Source organism: Furipterus horrens, unplaced genomic scaffold, assembly GCF_987537825.1.
Source record: "Furipterus horrens unplaced genomic scaffold, mFurHor1.1.pri manual_scaffold_17, whole genome shotgun sequence".
NCBI lineage: Eukaryota > Metazoa > Chordata > Mammalia > Chiroptera > Furipteridae > Furipterus > Furipterus horrens.
In genome coordinates this window covers 34,974,616-34,992,962 of record NW_028327187.1, presented here as the reverse complement: position 1 = coordinate 34,992,962, position 18,347 = coordinate 34,974,616, and the positions used below count along the sequence as shown (strand labels likewise).

Below are 18,347 nucleotides of genomic sequence, written 5' to 3'. Positions count from 1 at the left end.
AATAAAGACATAAATAATAAATAAATAAATAATGAAAGAAAAGCAATATAATCAGTGCCAGCTACAGTGGAAACATGGAAGCAGAGAGAAAGAACTGACCAATTCAAGCAAAAGGCAGAAGTTAGAGTGGAAACGAGGGCACCTCTCATGAAGGATACCAGCCTAACAAAAAGAACTTTCTATCAACCTGAACTGTACCACCAGGGAGTAGGTTACCTTCTGAACCTCTTCTGAGCCAGGGAGTACCTCACTGCTAGAGGCATTTGGGAAGAGAAGCCATTGCTGCATTGGGTAAGAGGCTGAGCCAGATGGTTTTTAAGGTCTCGTCTATCTCTAAAAATCTATTATTCTCTTAACTCCAACTGGATGCTCTATTGACCAAGTAGATACTCTAATTTAACTTTTAGAGAAGTGGAAAATTTCATTCTCTAGGTCTCCCCAACAGCAGTGTTCTAGTTAATGGGAATTTTAATGTATGTACCTCAACTTAACTATAAGACAAATTTGAAAGAAAATTTTGCTATCTTACCTACTTTTTCTCCACCAAGATTTTTTAAATCCAACTGAAATAATAATGAGTTTTGTTGATGGTAGACTAGGGATGTCTGGAGACAAATGTGTCAAGAATCCTTCAGCATATGATTTCCTCCATAAAATGAAGTGAAGATTTGATAAATATGAAGCAGAATTAATTTATGATGTTATTAAATTCTGCCACTAAATAAATTACGCTTTCTGTACTTTAAAATATGTAGTATTTTTCAGCATTTCCTGTGTGCCAGGCACTGTTCTAAGTGAGATGCATGTATTAACTCATGTAATTTCTCCCAATAAACCTTTGAAGTAAGCACTTACAAAAAAATAATCCTGCCTTGGCTGGTGTGGCTCAGTGGATTGAGTGCCAGCCTGTAAATCAAAGGGTCACTGGTTTAATTCCAAGTCAGACCACATGCCTGGGTTGTGTGTTAGGTGCCCAGTTGGGGACATGAAAAAGGCAACCGCACATCGATGTCTCTCTCCCTCTCTTTCTCCCTCCTTTTCCCTTTCTCTAAAAATAAATAAATAAAATCTTTTTTTTTAATTATCCTGTTTTATGGATGATGAAATTGAAACACATAGGGGCTAGATAATTTTTGCACCGACAAGTGGGATTCAAACCCAAGCAGTGTGACTTTGTACTCCCAACCACCACTGCCCTATAGAGTTACCTTGTACTTAACTGGATCTACATAAAAATGCTTTTATGCACAGTTACAACACCATTGCAAAAAGATACAAGGTCTAAGTGGTGAGCTAAATGCACTCACAAATCACCTGTTGCACTCACAAATTTCACTAGGCCAAATCAAATTTTTACCTCAACAAAAAGGCAGATTTTTCCATATCATTGAACTTAATCATATATTACAAGTAGTTGGAACAGTGACTGTTGAATTCATGAATACTAGAGCTCTATTTTATCTGCTGTCTTTGGATTAATTTGTTCCCCCTCCATTCATGCATTTCTCCTTTGGGATTTTATTTGTTAATTATCTAGAAGTTCTAAGAGAATTTCTTGTGGTCTCTCTACATAACCATTGTTTATTCCTTCTTAGGTACAAAATGGTGCTCCATGTGATGCAATAAATGACTCATAGCAGGTTGGAGAAAAATGAACATGCTATTACACATCCTTCCCATAATTTTTAAAATTTCTCCCAGAAGATTGAGCTAAGATTCAGTCCCTTTTATTGCCTTCAGTATTTTCAGCCAAATAAGATGGAAGGAAGGAAGGTGGGAAGGAAGGGAGGAAGAAGGAAGGAAGAAAGGAAGGAAGAAAGGAAGGAAGGAAGGAAGGAAGGGAGGAAGGAAGGAAGGAAGGAGGGAAGGAAGGAAGGAAGGAAGGAAGAATGATGCTAGTGATATAACTGAATGTTATACTGTCACTTACATACTAAAGATGAATGTCTCAGCTTAATTTTTCTCAAGTATGAGCTATTTCTTACCCCCTACTAACTGCCTTCAGAATTCAGTCATCAACCAGAGCCCAATCATTTCTGCCACTAGCTAACTTTGAATTTACTGCATTCATTAGTATCTGCTGCATGTATACCATACACGTTTAAAGTAAACACTTCAAGTACTGCCATTTGGTCTCCTAGAAATACATCATTACCTGAAGCAATAAGTATGTTAACCTGTATCAACAATCAAAGAGCTCAAGTAAATGATGAAGTAAATGAGTCCAAATTATAGTACACTTGGATCAGAATTCATAAACCCATTTGCCCTTGGCTTATAAATTTATCTTTGGGAGCAATGGCCTGTTTATAAATAGTATAAGAGACAAATTGTTCTAACCCCTTCCCCTTGTCACTCAGGTTTGATTGGGGCAAGTTGAAGAATACAAAATACGTCTTCGTATGGGCACAAAGACACTTCCACACCACAGTGTTGTCTATAATGGCCCCCCCAAAAGCAACTAACCTAAGAGTTCTTCACTAGGGAATTATGATACATCCATAAATTGAAATGCTATGCAGCCATTACAAAGGAGATAATTTTATTTTCATAAAAGTGTAAATATATGCAAGGGAATAATAAGACCAAATTTAAATAGTATAGCGGATACTTTTGGCCTGGAGGAAGAAGTATGCAATTAGGGAGGTATACATAGGCAAACTTCAATTAACTTCGTAATGTTTAATTTTTGAAGTTTTGTGGCAGGTACACATAACATTGTATTTTATATCTTTTTGTGCATCTTAATTATTTACTTTTTTAATTCCTTAAGCAACTGACTACGAAATTCCAGCTGAAATAAAATAAAGTATATTAAATATAATAAATTTCATTATGAGGCTTAGAAATTATTTTCTATGTCAGAGGAAGAGAATGTGATATGAAATGACCATAAATGTCAATGGATGAGATTTAAATCTTAGAATGCCTTGATTATTAGGAGGAAATTTATTGGTGTGGACATCAAAGGAGGATAAGTGGCAAATAAGGATTATAAAGCCTATAGCCTGATTGATTTAGCTAGCAATTGAGCACAATGATCTTTATAGTAACTTTAGCTCTAGAATTTTACAGTGCTATGAAACTAGTGCTGGTAGCCATTTTTCACCAACCTTCTGATAGCTGTGACCAACAATCTAGTTGGCATGCTCATCAGGCCTAAGCTTCAATTATTAAGCAAATATATCTTCGATGTCTACCATAAATCAGACATTGTGTTGGCTGCCAAGAGGGCTACCAAAATGATTCAGCATAGACTTTGTGCTCAAGAATAGCCAAGTAATGTAGGGAAGACAGACACATACCCAACTCACCTTAATGCAATATAGTAAGCTCTATAACAAAGGTATGAGCAAAATGCTTTTGGAGGACAGCCAAGAAAGCACATCTTTGGGGGCAGGAGAGCATCAGAAAAGATTTCACAGAAGACATGATATTTGCTCTGGATCTTCTAGGATGAATAGGGCTACTTCAGGCAAAAGCAAAATCATAACCAAAGGTATAAGATGAGAAAGTGTGTAGCATATTTCAGTGAACAGTGAAGAGGAATCCAGTATTAGTGAATCATAGGAGATTGCAGCCAAGATAATAAAGACTCCTACTTGAGAAGTTGGATTTTGTCCTGCAGGTATTAGGGAACTATCAGAGAATTTTAAACAATAAAGCATCTTACCAGATTCACAGTTGGAAGGATCGCTGGAGGGTAAATTGTAGAGATGAAACCAGTAGGTCAGTTAGGACAATGGTAATGATAATGGAAAGAATATGAAAGGACAGATCCTACAGGCATTTCTGTGTTAGAATAAACATGAATAACGAGTAAAAAACAAATTTTGTAGCTTGGATGTTATGTGCTTTACTGATAGAATTTAGAAGGAGAAGCAGGCTTTATACATGTTTAGAAATGTTTAATCTGAAAGTATATATGGGACCATCAGGTAAAAATGTTCATCAGCAAGACTTGTTTACTTTGTTCTTAAAACATGTCTTAAATCCAACCTCATCCCTCCACCTCTATTTCTCCCTGCCTAGTCCATGCCACAACCACCTGGACTACTAGAAGAGAGGCCTAACCAATCTCCTTGTTTCTACTCTGGCCCAACTTAGTCAGGGTCTCCATATAACAGCTAGAATAATACTTTAAAGTTTTAATTCAGATCTTATCACATCCCACCAATAGTTTCTTATCACACATAGAATAAATCCACTTTTTTACTGTGACCTACAGGGACATACAAGATCTGGCTTCTGATTTTTCTCCTAAGCTCACTTCCTACCAAACTCTCTTTTGCCCATTTGGCTCTGGCCATATTGGCTTTTTTTTTTTTTTCTCTTTCTCTCTGTTCTTTACGTTCTTGTCTCAGTGAACTGTTTCAGTGAATTTTGTAGGATCTGGTTGCCTCATAAACACAATGTGTAGTCTCCATGGTGATAGCTCTGAGAGTTCCAGCCCTCTGGAATTATTTGAGCAGCTCTAAGCAAGTCTCAAAAAAAAAAAAAAATGATGCACTGCCACTGGCCAAAGTCCAGAGAAAAATAACTAAATAAACAATCAAAAAAGCTGAAGTGAGGGCCAGGAAACCCCATAAAAGGACACTTGAAAATATGACATATGTTTATAATTACTACATGCTATCTCACCTCTGGTGAAATATTACTTTAAATTTTATCTCTAGGGTTTTTACTCCTCAGGACCTAGCTTCCAAATGAATTGAAAGTCATGGAGTCATTGAAGCCATGCTTCCTTTATGTTTTCCAGAATATATAATGGAGAAATGTAAGCATTTAGTATATGTTCTAAGGACCACCTGAATAGAGATAAAATTCAATGGAATTACATTCAAAATTTAAAGGGTAAAAATCAGAAAAATTTGACTTGGTAGAAAGAACCAACAGTTTTGGCTTAGCCTCAACCTGAGTTGATGAAGGAACACTATTCACTCTATTACATTCTTCATACCTCCAGTAGAGTGCTTTAAAACTGTTGAAAGATGGATTAAAGACTAAATATGTTAATGTAAACTCAGGCAGCATTGATAGAAAATAATGCTCCAGTGACAAAAAGCAGTTTTCATTTTTATTCTTTCTTTATCATATATGTGATGTGCCGTGCTTATGTCTAAAAAGTCCAATATAAGAAACATTGCTAAGTAGAATGTGCCTATGGAAGAGACCAAAATTGTGAGGGTTCTGGAAACAGTATTAGAGGTAGGTAGAGCTAGCCTGATGAAGAGCTGAGGAGGGGACATAATAACAGCCTTGCAGTATTTGAAGGACCAGTATATAGAAGAAGGAACAGAATTGCTTTGCATAGCTCTAGCAGATAGTAATAAAGGGTGGGCATTATAGAGAATCAAATTTCAGTTCAGAATAAGGAAATGCTTTCTTACAATAATTATTGCTCTGTGCTGGAGTAGGCAGACTAAAATGGTTGTCCACTCCCATACAGTGGCCTTTCCCCCCCCCCCTCAGTTAAAGGATAATCACATCGCAGAATATTGTGGGGGAGATTTCTGCATTGAGACAAAGATTGAACTAAGAAAGTGTTTTTCGATCCAGATTGCAACCCGTTAGTGGAGTCATGAAATCAATTAGTGAGTCCTAATCCGCATTTTTAAATGAATTAGAATAGATCATCATTGCCAAGCCATTATTACATGAAATGTTAAAGAAAAAGAAGTTCAAAACTAAGAACATTAAACTAGCAATGAATTCACAACTACCAACAACTGAATTAAAAAAAAACAAAAAACTAGCAAACAACTAGAACAGGAACAGAATCATAAATATGGATATAATGTGGAGGTTTATCAACCGGGAGGGGGAAGGGGGAAAAGGTGCAGGGATTAAGAAGCATAACTGGTAGGTACAAAATAGACAGGGAGATGTTAAGAACAGTATAGGAAAGGGAGAAGCCAAATAACTTATATGCATGACCCATGGACATGAACTAAGGAGGGTATTGCTGGAGGGAAGAGAGTACCAGGCGGAGAAGGGCAAAGAGGAAAAATGGAACAACTGTAATAGCATAATCAATAAAATATATTTTATAAAAGAATAGAATAGAAAATATCAGAGAACATCACACAAAACAAGGATGTGTGTGGTTTTGAGAAATCTATTTTGGAAGCATGTTTACATATATATGAATATGCCTACTGGGTTGCAGTGTAACATGCTTTTCTTACTGTGGGTTACAATAAAAAATGTTTGAAAACCACTGCACTGGGGCCTCTTCCAATTTTAATACCTGGTAGCTCCTAATAAGTTTCATCTGTGTTGCAGAGGTCCAAAATTGCTGTCTATGAGAAAATGTGGTCTTACATGAAATCAGCAGAGCCATCTGTGTTTACCAAAACAACAGCAGACGGCGTAGCCCGAGTGCGGAAGTCCAAGGGAAAGTTCGCCTTCCTGCTGGAGTCAACCATGAATGAGTACATTGAGCAGAGAAAACCGTGTGATACGATGAAAGTTGGTGGAAATCTGGATTCCAAAGGCTATGGTGTGGCAACCCCTAAAGGCTCAGCATTAAGGTGGGTGGAATAATATAACAATATCCGTGTTGTTATAGTATTCCACCTACCCTGATGCATTTTGTTGTCATTTTCTTTCTTGTGGATTTTGAGGTAACTTTTAAAAGTTTAAAATCTACACTATTCCATGGAGTTAAATAAGACGGTAAATTATGGTTTCATCTATTTAATGCATCCATTTTTTTAATGTTCTCTTTCTGTGTTGTCCTCTCTGACTGTTTGTTGCTGTTTTAATTTTACAGTTCAACGGCTTTTTCAATTTAAATGGTAAAAGCCAAGTTATGGTGCCATATGTGACGAATGTTAATTGCATGGATGTGGTGTTCTTGTTACTTTTTTTCTCAAAGACAATTTCCCCATCCCGCACACTTCAGCTTTGAGCAAATGTTATCCTCCATGCCACCTTCCAATATTTAACCCTGTATTTGCTGTACAGACATTTTTATAGCTCCACGTTCTGTGAAATTTAGCCAATTTGTCCTCTTGTGCTCCTTTTTATACGTTAACGATTTCCTAAGCATTTGTGCATTTTCTTACAAGTTATGTTTTATCGTTTCAAGAAATGCTGTTAACCTGGCAGTATTAAAACTGAATGAGCAAGGCCTCTTGGACAAATTGAAAAACAAATGGTGGTACGACAAAGGAGAGTGCGGCAGCGGGGGCGGTGACTCCAAGGTCAGCCTCAATGTCACCACAACCGGGTACCCTTAGTGACGAGTAATCGGCAAGACTGTTATCTTATGATTGAGGAGAGAGCACAAGACTCACACATAAAGTGGAATGACCAGGTTATTCCCCTGCCTGGCAGCTTTGGGAATCAGAAGGACTTCAGGGCACTGCCCACATTTTTGATCTAACTTGGGTCCCTTCTTAAACTCCCAGACAGAGGCTCCCTATCCACACCACTTCCCTTCCCTTCCTTCACACACCAGACTGATTGCCTTATGAAGGTCATGGTGTGGATTTCACTGTCCTAGCCTTCACGAGCCCAAGACTTTCCTTAAGACGGTCCCTGACTGCCTCAGCTGAGCATTGTGAGAAATCAAATCCATCTATTAAAAAGTAGGTTACGGTCTTTTTTTTTTCCCCTGTAAGGCATGATGTTGCTCACAGAGGTTGGTTGGTTGGTTGATTAGAGTTGGTTTCTTCAATTAAGTGTTTGATTGATGAGATGTTGTTCTCTATATGTGATGGCATATTTAAGCTGGCCCCACTTAACTTGAAAGCCAAAGAACAAGACTGGTTTCAAGTTAAATGGGGTCTTTCTTCAATAGGCCACCTCATATATACACTTTGCAAATACATTTTGTATATTTAAATAAGTGCGTCGCTTAACTGTGATACTCTGTGTGTATGAATTCCTGATTTGGCTTCCTTAGCCATGTTTTTGGTTCAGGTAGGTCAAATTGTTATCTAGGCGGCCATCATGAGAAAACCCATCTTACTTGGCATTCCTTTGGCTCCTTAATAGTCTTTGGAACTAGAAAGAATGAATAGCCTTCATCCAAGCAACAAGAAATGGAGGCAAGCTCAGAAGTCATGATATCAAATGATAGAAGAACACATTGGGTAAGTACAGGAGAGGACCTGAAAACAGAATCCTCCATGGCCCAAAGGGCACCAGAATTATATTGAAGCATGTAATATCGGCTCTTGTACAACCTGGAATCCATGGGCACCTTAAGGTGAAGAACAGTGTTTCCAAACTACAGGCCAACAGACAGGCAAGCCAAAATTTTCTCCTTCAGAGACAATGGTTACACCTCTGCTCCTCTCTTTCCCTCTCCATTCCTCAGGATCCTGACAGAAAAGTTAGTTTGCCAGTCTACAGTATAATATGGGTTTATAAACACTAATGCAGAGCACTTTCAAAGAAATAAATTTAAAAATAACTTTCTTCAGCACATAATCTTACCAGGAATTGGAGAGCTCTTCTATTGTAAAACCTTGATTAACCAGAACTCATATAACCAGTACCCCAATTAACTGAATTTAGCACCTCCTCAGTGCTCCACATTGATGAGAAAGCAGCAATAGTATTAAAAGAGAAGACTGCAAGAAACTAATTGTTTTTAAATCACTTGTCAAGAGATGAACTGTGGTTAGGTCACATTCAGCTCTGTCTCATATATCTTCTCTCCATCTGGATTACCCCTCAAACACAAGGCTGCTTCCCTGAGAAAAGAAAGTGGATACAAGCATTTTGAGAAAAAAAAAATGGTATTAGCCAAGAATGAAACAAAATGAGTATTCTTATTGAAAATTCCATTCATACCGTATGGATTCCAATTAATCAAGGTTTTACTATGTGTCAAAAAGCAGTAACGTCCTTTCCCACCTATGTAAACTAATTACATTGACAGTTTAGCCAAGTTTTTTACCCATTTGAGTTTTGGAGTGACTAGCCTGATACCTAGAGTATTAAGCACCTTCTTCCTGGTCTTTTCTCGTGTAAACAGCAGGCCAAGGAGAACCTAACTGTACCACTGAAGTGAGTTGTGGAATGAAAATTGAGCTGGATTGCACAATTGCTCTGAGGAATTCATCATTCATACTCAGCACGGTTAAAAAGGAGCTGTGGACTGCATCAAGATGATTCTAAATCATCCATTTGATTCCAAGTGCCCAGAAGTTTTCAAATAACCAAAAGTTTGATGTTATCTAAAAAAACCTACACACATTTGGCTGAATTTTCACATTTTACCCAGATGTTTTGGTATCATGAAGACCCATAAAATTTTAGACCAGCTATTTACTAATTACAACCAGCAAGCAACTTTGTTTCTCAGCTGATACTGCTGCCAAGTTATCAAGTAACTTAATTGCCAACGCACGATTTCCAGATAATATGATTTTCGATATGCAAATAGAAAAATATTTCAGTAGATCTTAAGTGTTTTCAACTTTTTTTACTGTAAGTTCTACCTGCCAGGTATCCTTCAAATCACTTTTTTCAGTCATTTCAGCAGCCAACTTCTTGAAATAAGTCAACCGTTTTCTCAACTATGAATAATAGTATGATCAGTGCTGCATATCCAACGATTGCTTATTCCATTTCTGGATTACCAAGGAGCTTGCTTTTATCTTCTTCCTTCTTGCTACCTGCTGTTTTCTGAGAGTGAGCGAGAGAAGGGGCAAGAGATGAACTTGATTGTGTTTTACCACTATTTAGTGGTGATACCAAAAACAAATCAATGGAGAAGGTAGAACAGTGAAACCTCATTAATTTGGAGCCCTCTAGTTTATAATCTGTGATAAAATGAATAAGGACCAGTCTACAATCTAATGTTATATTATGAGGGATGCAGCCAGGAGAGGTTTGTTAAGCAAATGAAGGGTTTGGACTAGATTGTCAGTTGAATTTTTCCTTAAGAGAACAAACCTTCTACAAATGTTGGAAGCATTTATTAGATATAATCATATTCATTACAAATCTATCTGCTAAAATAGTGCTCACAAAAACCTCCACTTAAAGAAATATTTTATAGTGACTTTGAGTTACAAAATAGACTTAAAGTAATAAAATTGTCATTCTTCAAACAGATTTTGTAACTCAGGACTTTTTCATTCAGACAATCCCTTCCCTGTGTTAGTCCAAATCAGTGAAGTTTAACTGTATTAGTAAAATGGCTTGAGAATTACACTTTTTTATTGTACCCTATCCCCAGTTAACTGGACAATTGACAAATATACCATTATCTCACAGAGATGGTGGTGACTTTGAGAAGGTCACACAGCTAATGCTGTCACAAATCTCTGTGGACTTTCAGGGTCACCTCTTGTGATAATATTGCAGATAGCAATTTATCACATCTAACCTCCCAATGAACAATATGAATCTTATTGCATGTGATATATTTCCATAAAAATCAGGTTCATTCTCAACTACCTTGGTTATAAGGCAAATGGCATATTTAAGCCATTCTAGCCATCAGTACTGATTACTAAAAATGACAGTAATCAGAAAGACTGACATTTATGAGTGCTTCTACATTTTCAAAAACACTTCCATACCTATTATTTCTGAAGCCAAGAGAAGGAAAAAGAAAACCTACACTACTTATCTCTTTGTCTGTCTCCTGCAACCTTTAAGTAATGATAATATATATAAATGGGCAATTATGTTAAATTGTTGACTTTTCCTCCCCTGGCATGAGACATTACACATTCTAAGCCTATTCTCAAAAAGTTACTATTCTATGGAAAACAGCAACTTTTCAGGCTGTTAAAAACTTTGCTGTTTTATTTTATTTTATTTTATTTTTTAAGAGAGGGAGAGAAACAATATGTGGCTGCCTCTCACACACCTCCAACCGGGGACCTGGCCCACAACCCAGGCATGTGCCCCAAATGGGAACCAAACCAGGACTCTTTGGTTCTCAGGCTGGCACTCAATCCACTGAGCCACACTAGCCAGGGCTCAGGCTGTTTTAAATATGCATATGCTTAAGCTAATAAAATTGATTTTCCTTTTCTTTTTTCTTTTCTTTTCTGTTCTTTTCTTCTCAACAGAAGGAATTGATATGTCAGTCACTGAATTAGCCCCTGAACCAGACCTACAGGCTAGAGCTAAAATAATTCTTGGTTACATCAGTTTTCTAAACCTGGGCTTATAGGACCCAAACAAATCAGACTTGATCCTTCCTTGACAGACTCTAAATGCACAGGCAAGGATCATGGAAATTAGAGCTGTGGTCTGGGAGTTTTTAACTTGCAAATCACCCTTTTGTGTTAGTGTTTTATTACAATGTGTGTGCAAATGTGGTAATTAAGGGCCAGTAGGTTGTTTCAGTGATCAACTCAGATCGCCAAGGGTTTGTGACACAACTAATGAAAGTCTGTCACTATAAATCACAGCAGAATAGGGATTTAGTTGCTGAATTAACACAAAAACATGTCAGCCTCCCTCTGTAGCTGCCTGTCACCTCAGATTTACAAATTCTCCCGAAAGAAGCACCACAATGCTTCATTCTCTTAACCTTGGCTAAGGGCATCAGTTTAGCTTTCCTATGTAGTCCTACCTTACTAGAGGGGGTCTGGTCAGTTAAACAAGCTTTGAGGTAACAAGGCATTATAAATCCTACCCCACCTCACCCTAGGATTGCCCTAGTTTTAGTTCTATCTAGGGATTTAAATAAACTTTCAGTGTCCATATTTTCTAAGCTGAAAATCAGCATACTTTCTGAGTTTTGGGGAATATTGGAACAAAATGTTTAAATGGGACCATTCTGAACCCTTAGACACAATGAGTGTTGTACCATAGGTGCCTTACCTTGTAAGTCATATAGAGAAATAAGGGATGAGGTTAGAATATGCAATTAAACTTTCATTAATTAAATAAATGGTTGGATTATCATTATGATTTACAGAATATTGATAGAGAAATGCAGTTTTATTATCTTCAAATATATATAGGGACTAGATTATACTAGCCAATTTAATACTAGTAAAGAACTTGGGGAACTTGTTTAATAAATTCAAAATATGGCTTGCAATTGAAATGATCAATAGTTGTGCTTCCTTTCTCATGGGTGCTTTTAAAGTACCTAAAATGGTTTGTTCTCTTAAGAAATTCAAATACGATTCTCCTTCCTATCACTAGCAATCTTTTTTTTTTTTTTAATCCCTTACATTTGCTTAGCAAGTCCTCTATTCAAAGATAGTGAAGGTTATACTTTAGGATAGCTCATTTCCAAATGTCCTCGGCTTCCTATTCAGTTATACATAGATAAACAAAGTGATACTGTGTTTCCCATATGTATAAATGATCCTCAATTTTGTGTGTATTTCTCTTCTTCCATGTATGTCTACAATTCTCTTCTCCTATGCCACCATCTCTTAACCACTACTCTTCCACACCCAGAAGCCTTTAACATTCTTGGGCTTTGAATACTGGATGTAAATCTGAATCTGCCTTTTACCTGCAACAATATGGACCTTTTATTGTCAGGAGCCATTCTTAAAGGTAGACATTTTCGATGCCCAGGGTTAAGATGGATCCCAATGACTCTTTATTGACACTGTTATGTGTGTAGGCAAGAATCATTACAGATCGATGACATTTCCTGGGTCTTAGAAGAAGTTTCCACGAATCACCAAGACTGGTTTGGGATTGAAGAGTAGGGTGAGTATATTATGCTCTTCATTAGTTTGCATGTCTCTGTGCTGGTGCTGCCTCCTGGAAGTATGAAGAACCTGACAATTTTCTTTTCTGGTAGTGACTAAATTTGCTCCTTGAACTTACTCAGGTCTTTCTCCCAAGAGCAACCCTCATTTTTTGTCAAGTGGCTGCTTCAAGCAAGGGACCTCTTTGTCTTAAGAACTGAATGAGTCCAATGACTGCCAAAGCCATTCATTTTGCCAAATGGTGTTAAAGAATAAATTCTACCACAGGAAAGAAATTGTAATCTAAAAAGAAAATTATTTTTTTAATTAACCCATTCCAGTGATATGTTAGTGCTATGTGGTCTTGACATGGTTTCTATTATTAAGACATGATTATTTGCCTTTGGTGTGATCCCAATAACTTGAATGTGTTTCTTGTTGACAAATAATGACCAAGTGTCCAACACCAGAGCTATAGAAAGAGCAGCAAGAATAAAAAGTCTGAAGGTAAGCATGCTATTATACAATTGCCAAGAGGAAAGACACCATTGCAGTAGCAGTGAAATGGTATATGTCTATGCTTTTTCTGCCCCTCTAACACCAAATCAATTTGTCTCTTTTCATTTGGTGGGGAGGTTATAGAACCACATATTAAAACTATTAAATTTCCTTTAATGAGGGTGGGAACTGAGGTTGGTGGAGTAGGGTGGGGGCAGATTTCTTTTATTGGAAACAGTTGAAATCCATTCTCTTTTGACTTTCTAGAGAGCGGTATAGCATTTGGCCCTTGGCACATGAGGCAAATCCCTATTGGTCAGAAGTGGCAAAAGTGTGGTCCAAGTCTAGATTTACCTTAAAGCTTAACTTCATTGGCTTTGAAGCAGACGTTCCTCAAAATATAGACGTAAGGCAATAGTATACTTTACATTTATAAAAAACGGAAAGAGATTGAAGAAAGGGAAAGACCGACTTTGCTGCTCTGTCCTATCTAGCATCACTGCTGGAAATGGAGATAAGTGAATGCTAGAATGCTTGCTAGACGAGGGTAGTATGTGCCCTAGCATGGCAACCAGCTTTTAGATCTGATATATAGGCTCCATTTGTTACAGCCTATTGGTGTGTAAGCTAAGTTGATTATTATTCTATGGGTCATGGTCAAGGGAAGGCTATTGGGGAAAAAAGAGGATGCTAGTACCCATCAGATTAAACTCTCAATGAATATTTTGCCTGAAGTCAGGGGAATGAACTACATGTCTTCAGAAATACTTGTGATGTCAGTTTTGTCTGTCTTCTCAGTCTCTGTCTCTCTTTCTCGGTGCCATTGAGATTGCTAAAGAAAACACACTTATAAGTAATAAAACCCAACTAAATTTGATAGTTTGAATTTTTAATGGATTTTATTTTTTAATTTATTTTTTAATTGTTCAATTCTGTTGTCCCAATTTTTCCACCATTTCTTTCCCCTGCCCACACACACCCTGGTTCCCACCATCAATCCCCACCTTGTTTGAAATTTTAATGGATTTTTAAACCACTGTTTCAAGTGAATCATATCAATTAATGTGCTTGGGAGAGTATCTGCAGCCACATTTTAACCAAAACTGGCTTCCCCAGGAGTTTAGCATCTTCCCTGAGCTCCTTCTCTCTGTGGGGGACAAATTGAATAAGAATGCTTCTCAGACAAATTGGGTTATGTGAGATAGTCCACAACCAATAACAGTTTTGGATTCCTATTCTAGAGGGAGAGGTTTGGCAGAAATCCACAGTGAAATTCACAACTTGTAGAATCAAAGGGTCTGTCACTTTTAATTTGAGAGGTTATCATTTGGAAACGCACAGGCTTTACCCACATATCTACAAGTGACTTCTGGGGTTTCTTTTCTCTAGTATAGATGCTCATCAAAAGGTTTCAATAAGGAGCATTCTTAGGCTCTTAGTAAAATCATTTATAGCCTCCAAGTCCTAATGTTACAATGCATTCATTATTGAATTTGCTTTTTGCACTTATATTAAATTATGATCTCATTAGCAAGGAGTTAAATAGGTTTGAGCTACATTTGTGAACTACATAGATATAAATACTCTCTTAGAGGGAGCCTCAGCAGCTAAGCAGTGCATAACTCTGCATATCATTGTAGCTGCCCTTGTGAAATGAGGGTCACATGGGTGGCCAGAGTCCAGTAATGCCAAGTCATATATGTCTACTCCCCAGTAGTGGAGAAAATTCAGGCTTCCTCGAAGGGTAGAGGGGTTGAAATAACTTAAACCCTCATTCTCTTAGAATCTTTTATCCAGAAACCCCTGTGAAAAGAAATGGGTAGAGATTTTTTTTTAAGGGACTCCAGTTGTTAGTATAGTCTAGGGCCTATTTTGAACCGTCACAGCCTCCAACAGCTACTATATGGTGATGTAAATTCATTCACTACACACATCCCAAGGTAAGCTACAGAAAAGAATATAAAGGACCTTAGAGTAAAATTTTTTTTTTTTTTTAATCCAGAAAAGACTCTCTTCTTTTGCTTGGTCATCACTTGACTTCAACTTGATAAATCAAGACCTGCCTGGGCAGAGATGTGTACAGCTGCCTATCTGTACAGTAGATCCTTGAATAACATTGTTTCATTCAACATCATTTCATTATAACAAGGAGATGCCTTAGGAACTTAACTCTTGTTTATATCAATTAGCCTTTGGTAATATTGATTTCATTATACATCATTTTGCTTAAAGTCACAGAAACTATTGACAATATTTTAAGTGAGGACTTATTATACATGCCTGTGATCCTGAGTGATCCTCAGAGTTATCCAGAAAAGGCTAGAAGAGCAAGTGAGCTATTGGGAAAGGTGATTTGCCACCATTAAAACATAAAATATCTTTATTTTAAAAGCCAGAGACAGAGAGAATGGCTGTCCTCCCTCTACTGGGCCAAAGATAATTCTAATAAGTTGTTTTTAAAAAATCACTAGGTATCAAGAAGCAAATATTAGTAATTTGGAATGAGATTTGGATGAGTCATAGGGTGAGTGGAGGGCTTCTGGCTTAGGTTGTGTTAAGTTTCCATTTTCATTATCCAGATATTGTATTTTTAGCGCAGGTCTCTAACTATGCAAACACGTCATCCTTGCTCATATATTTCTTTTACTTTTTTCTGGTCTCCTTGTATTTCTCCATAACCTACATATTTACACATATATGTATTCCTCCTAAGGGCTTTATTGGCATCATCAATTAAACAGTTATTTGCTCTTTAGGCATTCTTGGTCAGAAAAGAGAAGTGAAGCCATTTAGAGCCATATCAATAGGTCAAATTCTTATCTCAGCCCTTCCAGAATCACCATTTATAAAAATCCACTTGGTTGTTAATTTACAAGGACATCTTTTCTTCTTTTCCACTAAGGGGAAACTCAGCACCCTAACACCACTCTCTCCACATTTCTTTGTTCATAAGAAAGAATCCAACATGGTTCCAACTACCTATTTTAAGTATATCCTAAAGTCAAAATAGAAAAATTAATTGGAAAGTTCTTTTGAAATACATATTTCAAAAATTTTAGTTACTTTAAAAAAATAAACAGTTTCTACTTTCAGAAGAAAAAAGGTCTTCTTATTATACGTAATGTTGGCCATCACTAAGATAAAAATGAACTGTGAAATGGCTGGTTGGTAAACCCAGGAGTGAGCTAGGAACCTAGACAACTGCCACCTGGGGTCAGATGCCTTGGATTAGTGAGTACAGACCTTTGTAGCTGAGTTATTGCCAGGTGTGGATGAGAGAAATAAGCAAAAATTTGTATCAGCCAGTTATGTTTTCTTTAAAAATAAAACTCATTTTCAAAGCATTATTGCCCCTATTTTTAAAAAATAGACACCATTCCATATCTGTTCCCCACACTCAGAAATCATCATCCCACGCCCTGGCTGGTGTGGCTCAGTGAATTGAGCACCAGCCTGCGAACCAAAGGTTTGAAGGTTTGATTCCAGGCCTGGGCACATGCCTGGGTTGTGGGCCAGGTCCCCAGTAGGGGGCGTGAGAGAGGAAATCACACACTGATGTTTCTCTCCTTCACTTTCTCCCTCCCTTCTTCCTCTCTCTCTAAAAATAAATAAAAAATATTTAAAAAAGAAAAAAGAAATCATCATCCTGCCACAGGTCAGCACTACCTTCCCATACTTTTAAATGACTGTCTAATTCACATTTACTTACCACTTTATCTTTAGGGAAACTTCACAGTCTTTTCCACCTTGAACATTTTTTCAACAAAATGGAACAAAGAGTTGGAGTTTGTAAACAGTTCTTTGTTTCATTTCCCATTTCTCAGGCACCTGCGTATTTTAACAACAAATGTTGCTCCAACTTAAAGGTATGCAGTTCTCATGAGAGAACTTTAGGTAAAAATAAAAATATTTCTGGATGGGAAGACACTCCAAGACCCCCTGAAATTACATCACAAAGCTCTCCTGTTCTTTCCCTAAGCCGGCCACCCATGACCTTGTCTTAGGAGAGGTCTCCTCAGCAAAAAGTTCATAGCAAGCCCTTCAGAGGAAAGAATGCCTAACTAATTTCCACGATAGAAATCTGACCTACTTTGTTTAATTATTTCTGTTCTCTACTGAGGTGAGTACAATAAATATTTCTGACTTATAATTCTCTTAGGTACCAGTTAAGGGTCCGCAGTAATTGCTCTGAAACATTACCCTGGAGACATATTGTTACACCATGACAGGCTCCAGCTGCAAGATATGCCCTTGCTAGGTTGATAAGTTATCCGGAGTACAGTGGTCCCTAAAGAAAAAAACCATTATGTACATCCAAGCCCCAAGAACACAAATAAGAACTGCTACCATTACATGTGTTCCACTGGGGAATGCACAGTACAGAGTTAGATGTACAATAATTTGCCTTCTGGCTTGCCCCATAATTTTCATGCAGGCTTGAGCAGATCACTTAATCTATCTGTACTTCAATTCCTTTACTTGAAAAGTAGAGACCATAAATTTATATTCTTATAGTGATCATTAAGCTTGACCAATAATAATAGTTATTATAATAATTCTGTGAAGTACTAGGCTGAAAAAAATTCTAAAAGAGTTATCTATTCAACAAATATTTATGGAGAGAACTATTATTCTAAGTGGGGATGTAAACACATAAGCCATGGTCCCTGCCCTTGAAAAGTACATAGTGTAGTGGGAGTTATATGACATGGGCATAAATAAGGCAAAGTAGAAGATGAAGGAGGGGAGAGAAAATATTGGAGCAGGGAGCAAAAATGGCTTCATGGAGAAAGTGACATTTAAAATGACTGCATGCCCACCTAATTCTACTTCTTTTAAAATGCCAAATTGTGTGCATATGTGTATGTTGGGGGAAGGGTATCAATAGATTTGGTTGATTTGAATTCAGCTGAGCAGTACCTCCAGTAAAGCACAGTAAGAGAAAAAATTATAGCAGTTTTTCTTCGCTATCTTGGGAATATATTCCACCCCACAGCAACGTACTGCTCTAGGAGATTTGGCCTTCAAAGTAGTTTTTTTCTTGGCAGCTATCCCAACCTTTTTAAATGGTATTATCTGTGATTTATCATTACAGCTTTTATACTCCTGACTGTGCTGCTGCTTGAAATGTTTGTTTTTCTCCTTCATTTTTATTTAGAAGTTCCCAAATGCACATTGGTTCTCTGCCAGATTTCATAAGCCCTGTGATTT

At 37.3% G+C, this 18,347-nt stretch overlaps 1 protein-coding gene across 2 annotated transcripts in view; it reads left to right on the top strand.

The window, feature by feature from the left end:
• The window catches only part of GRIA3 (glutamate ionotropic receptor AMPA type subunit 3), a 520,351-nt gene that overhangs the window by 488,713 nt on the left and 13,291 nt on the right, over positions 1-18,347 (top strand). Inside the window, exons 13-14 of one of the 2 annotated variants that reach the window (XM_090265359.1) lie at positions 6,286-6,533; positions 7,094-7,208. In XM_090265359.1, coding sequence (XP_090121485.1) covers positions 6,286-6,533; positions 7,094-7,208 — 363 coding nt within the window. The remainder of the gene's footprint in view (positions 1-6,285; positions 6,534-7,093; positions 7,209-18,347) is intronic. The other variant, XM_090265357.1, reaches the window with a different exon arrangement.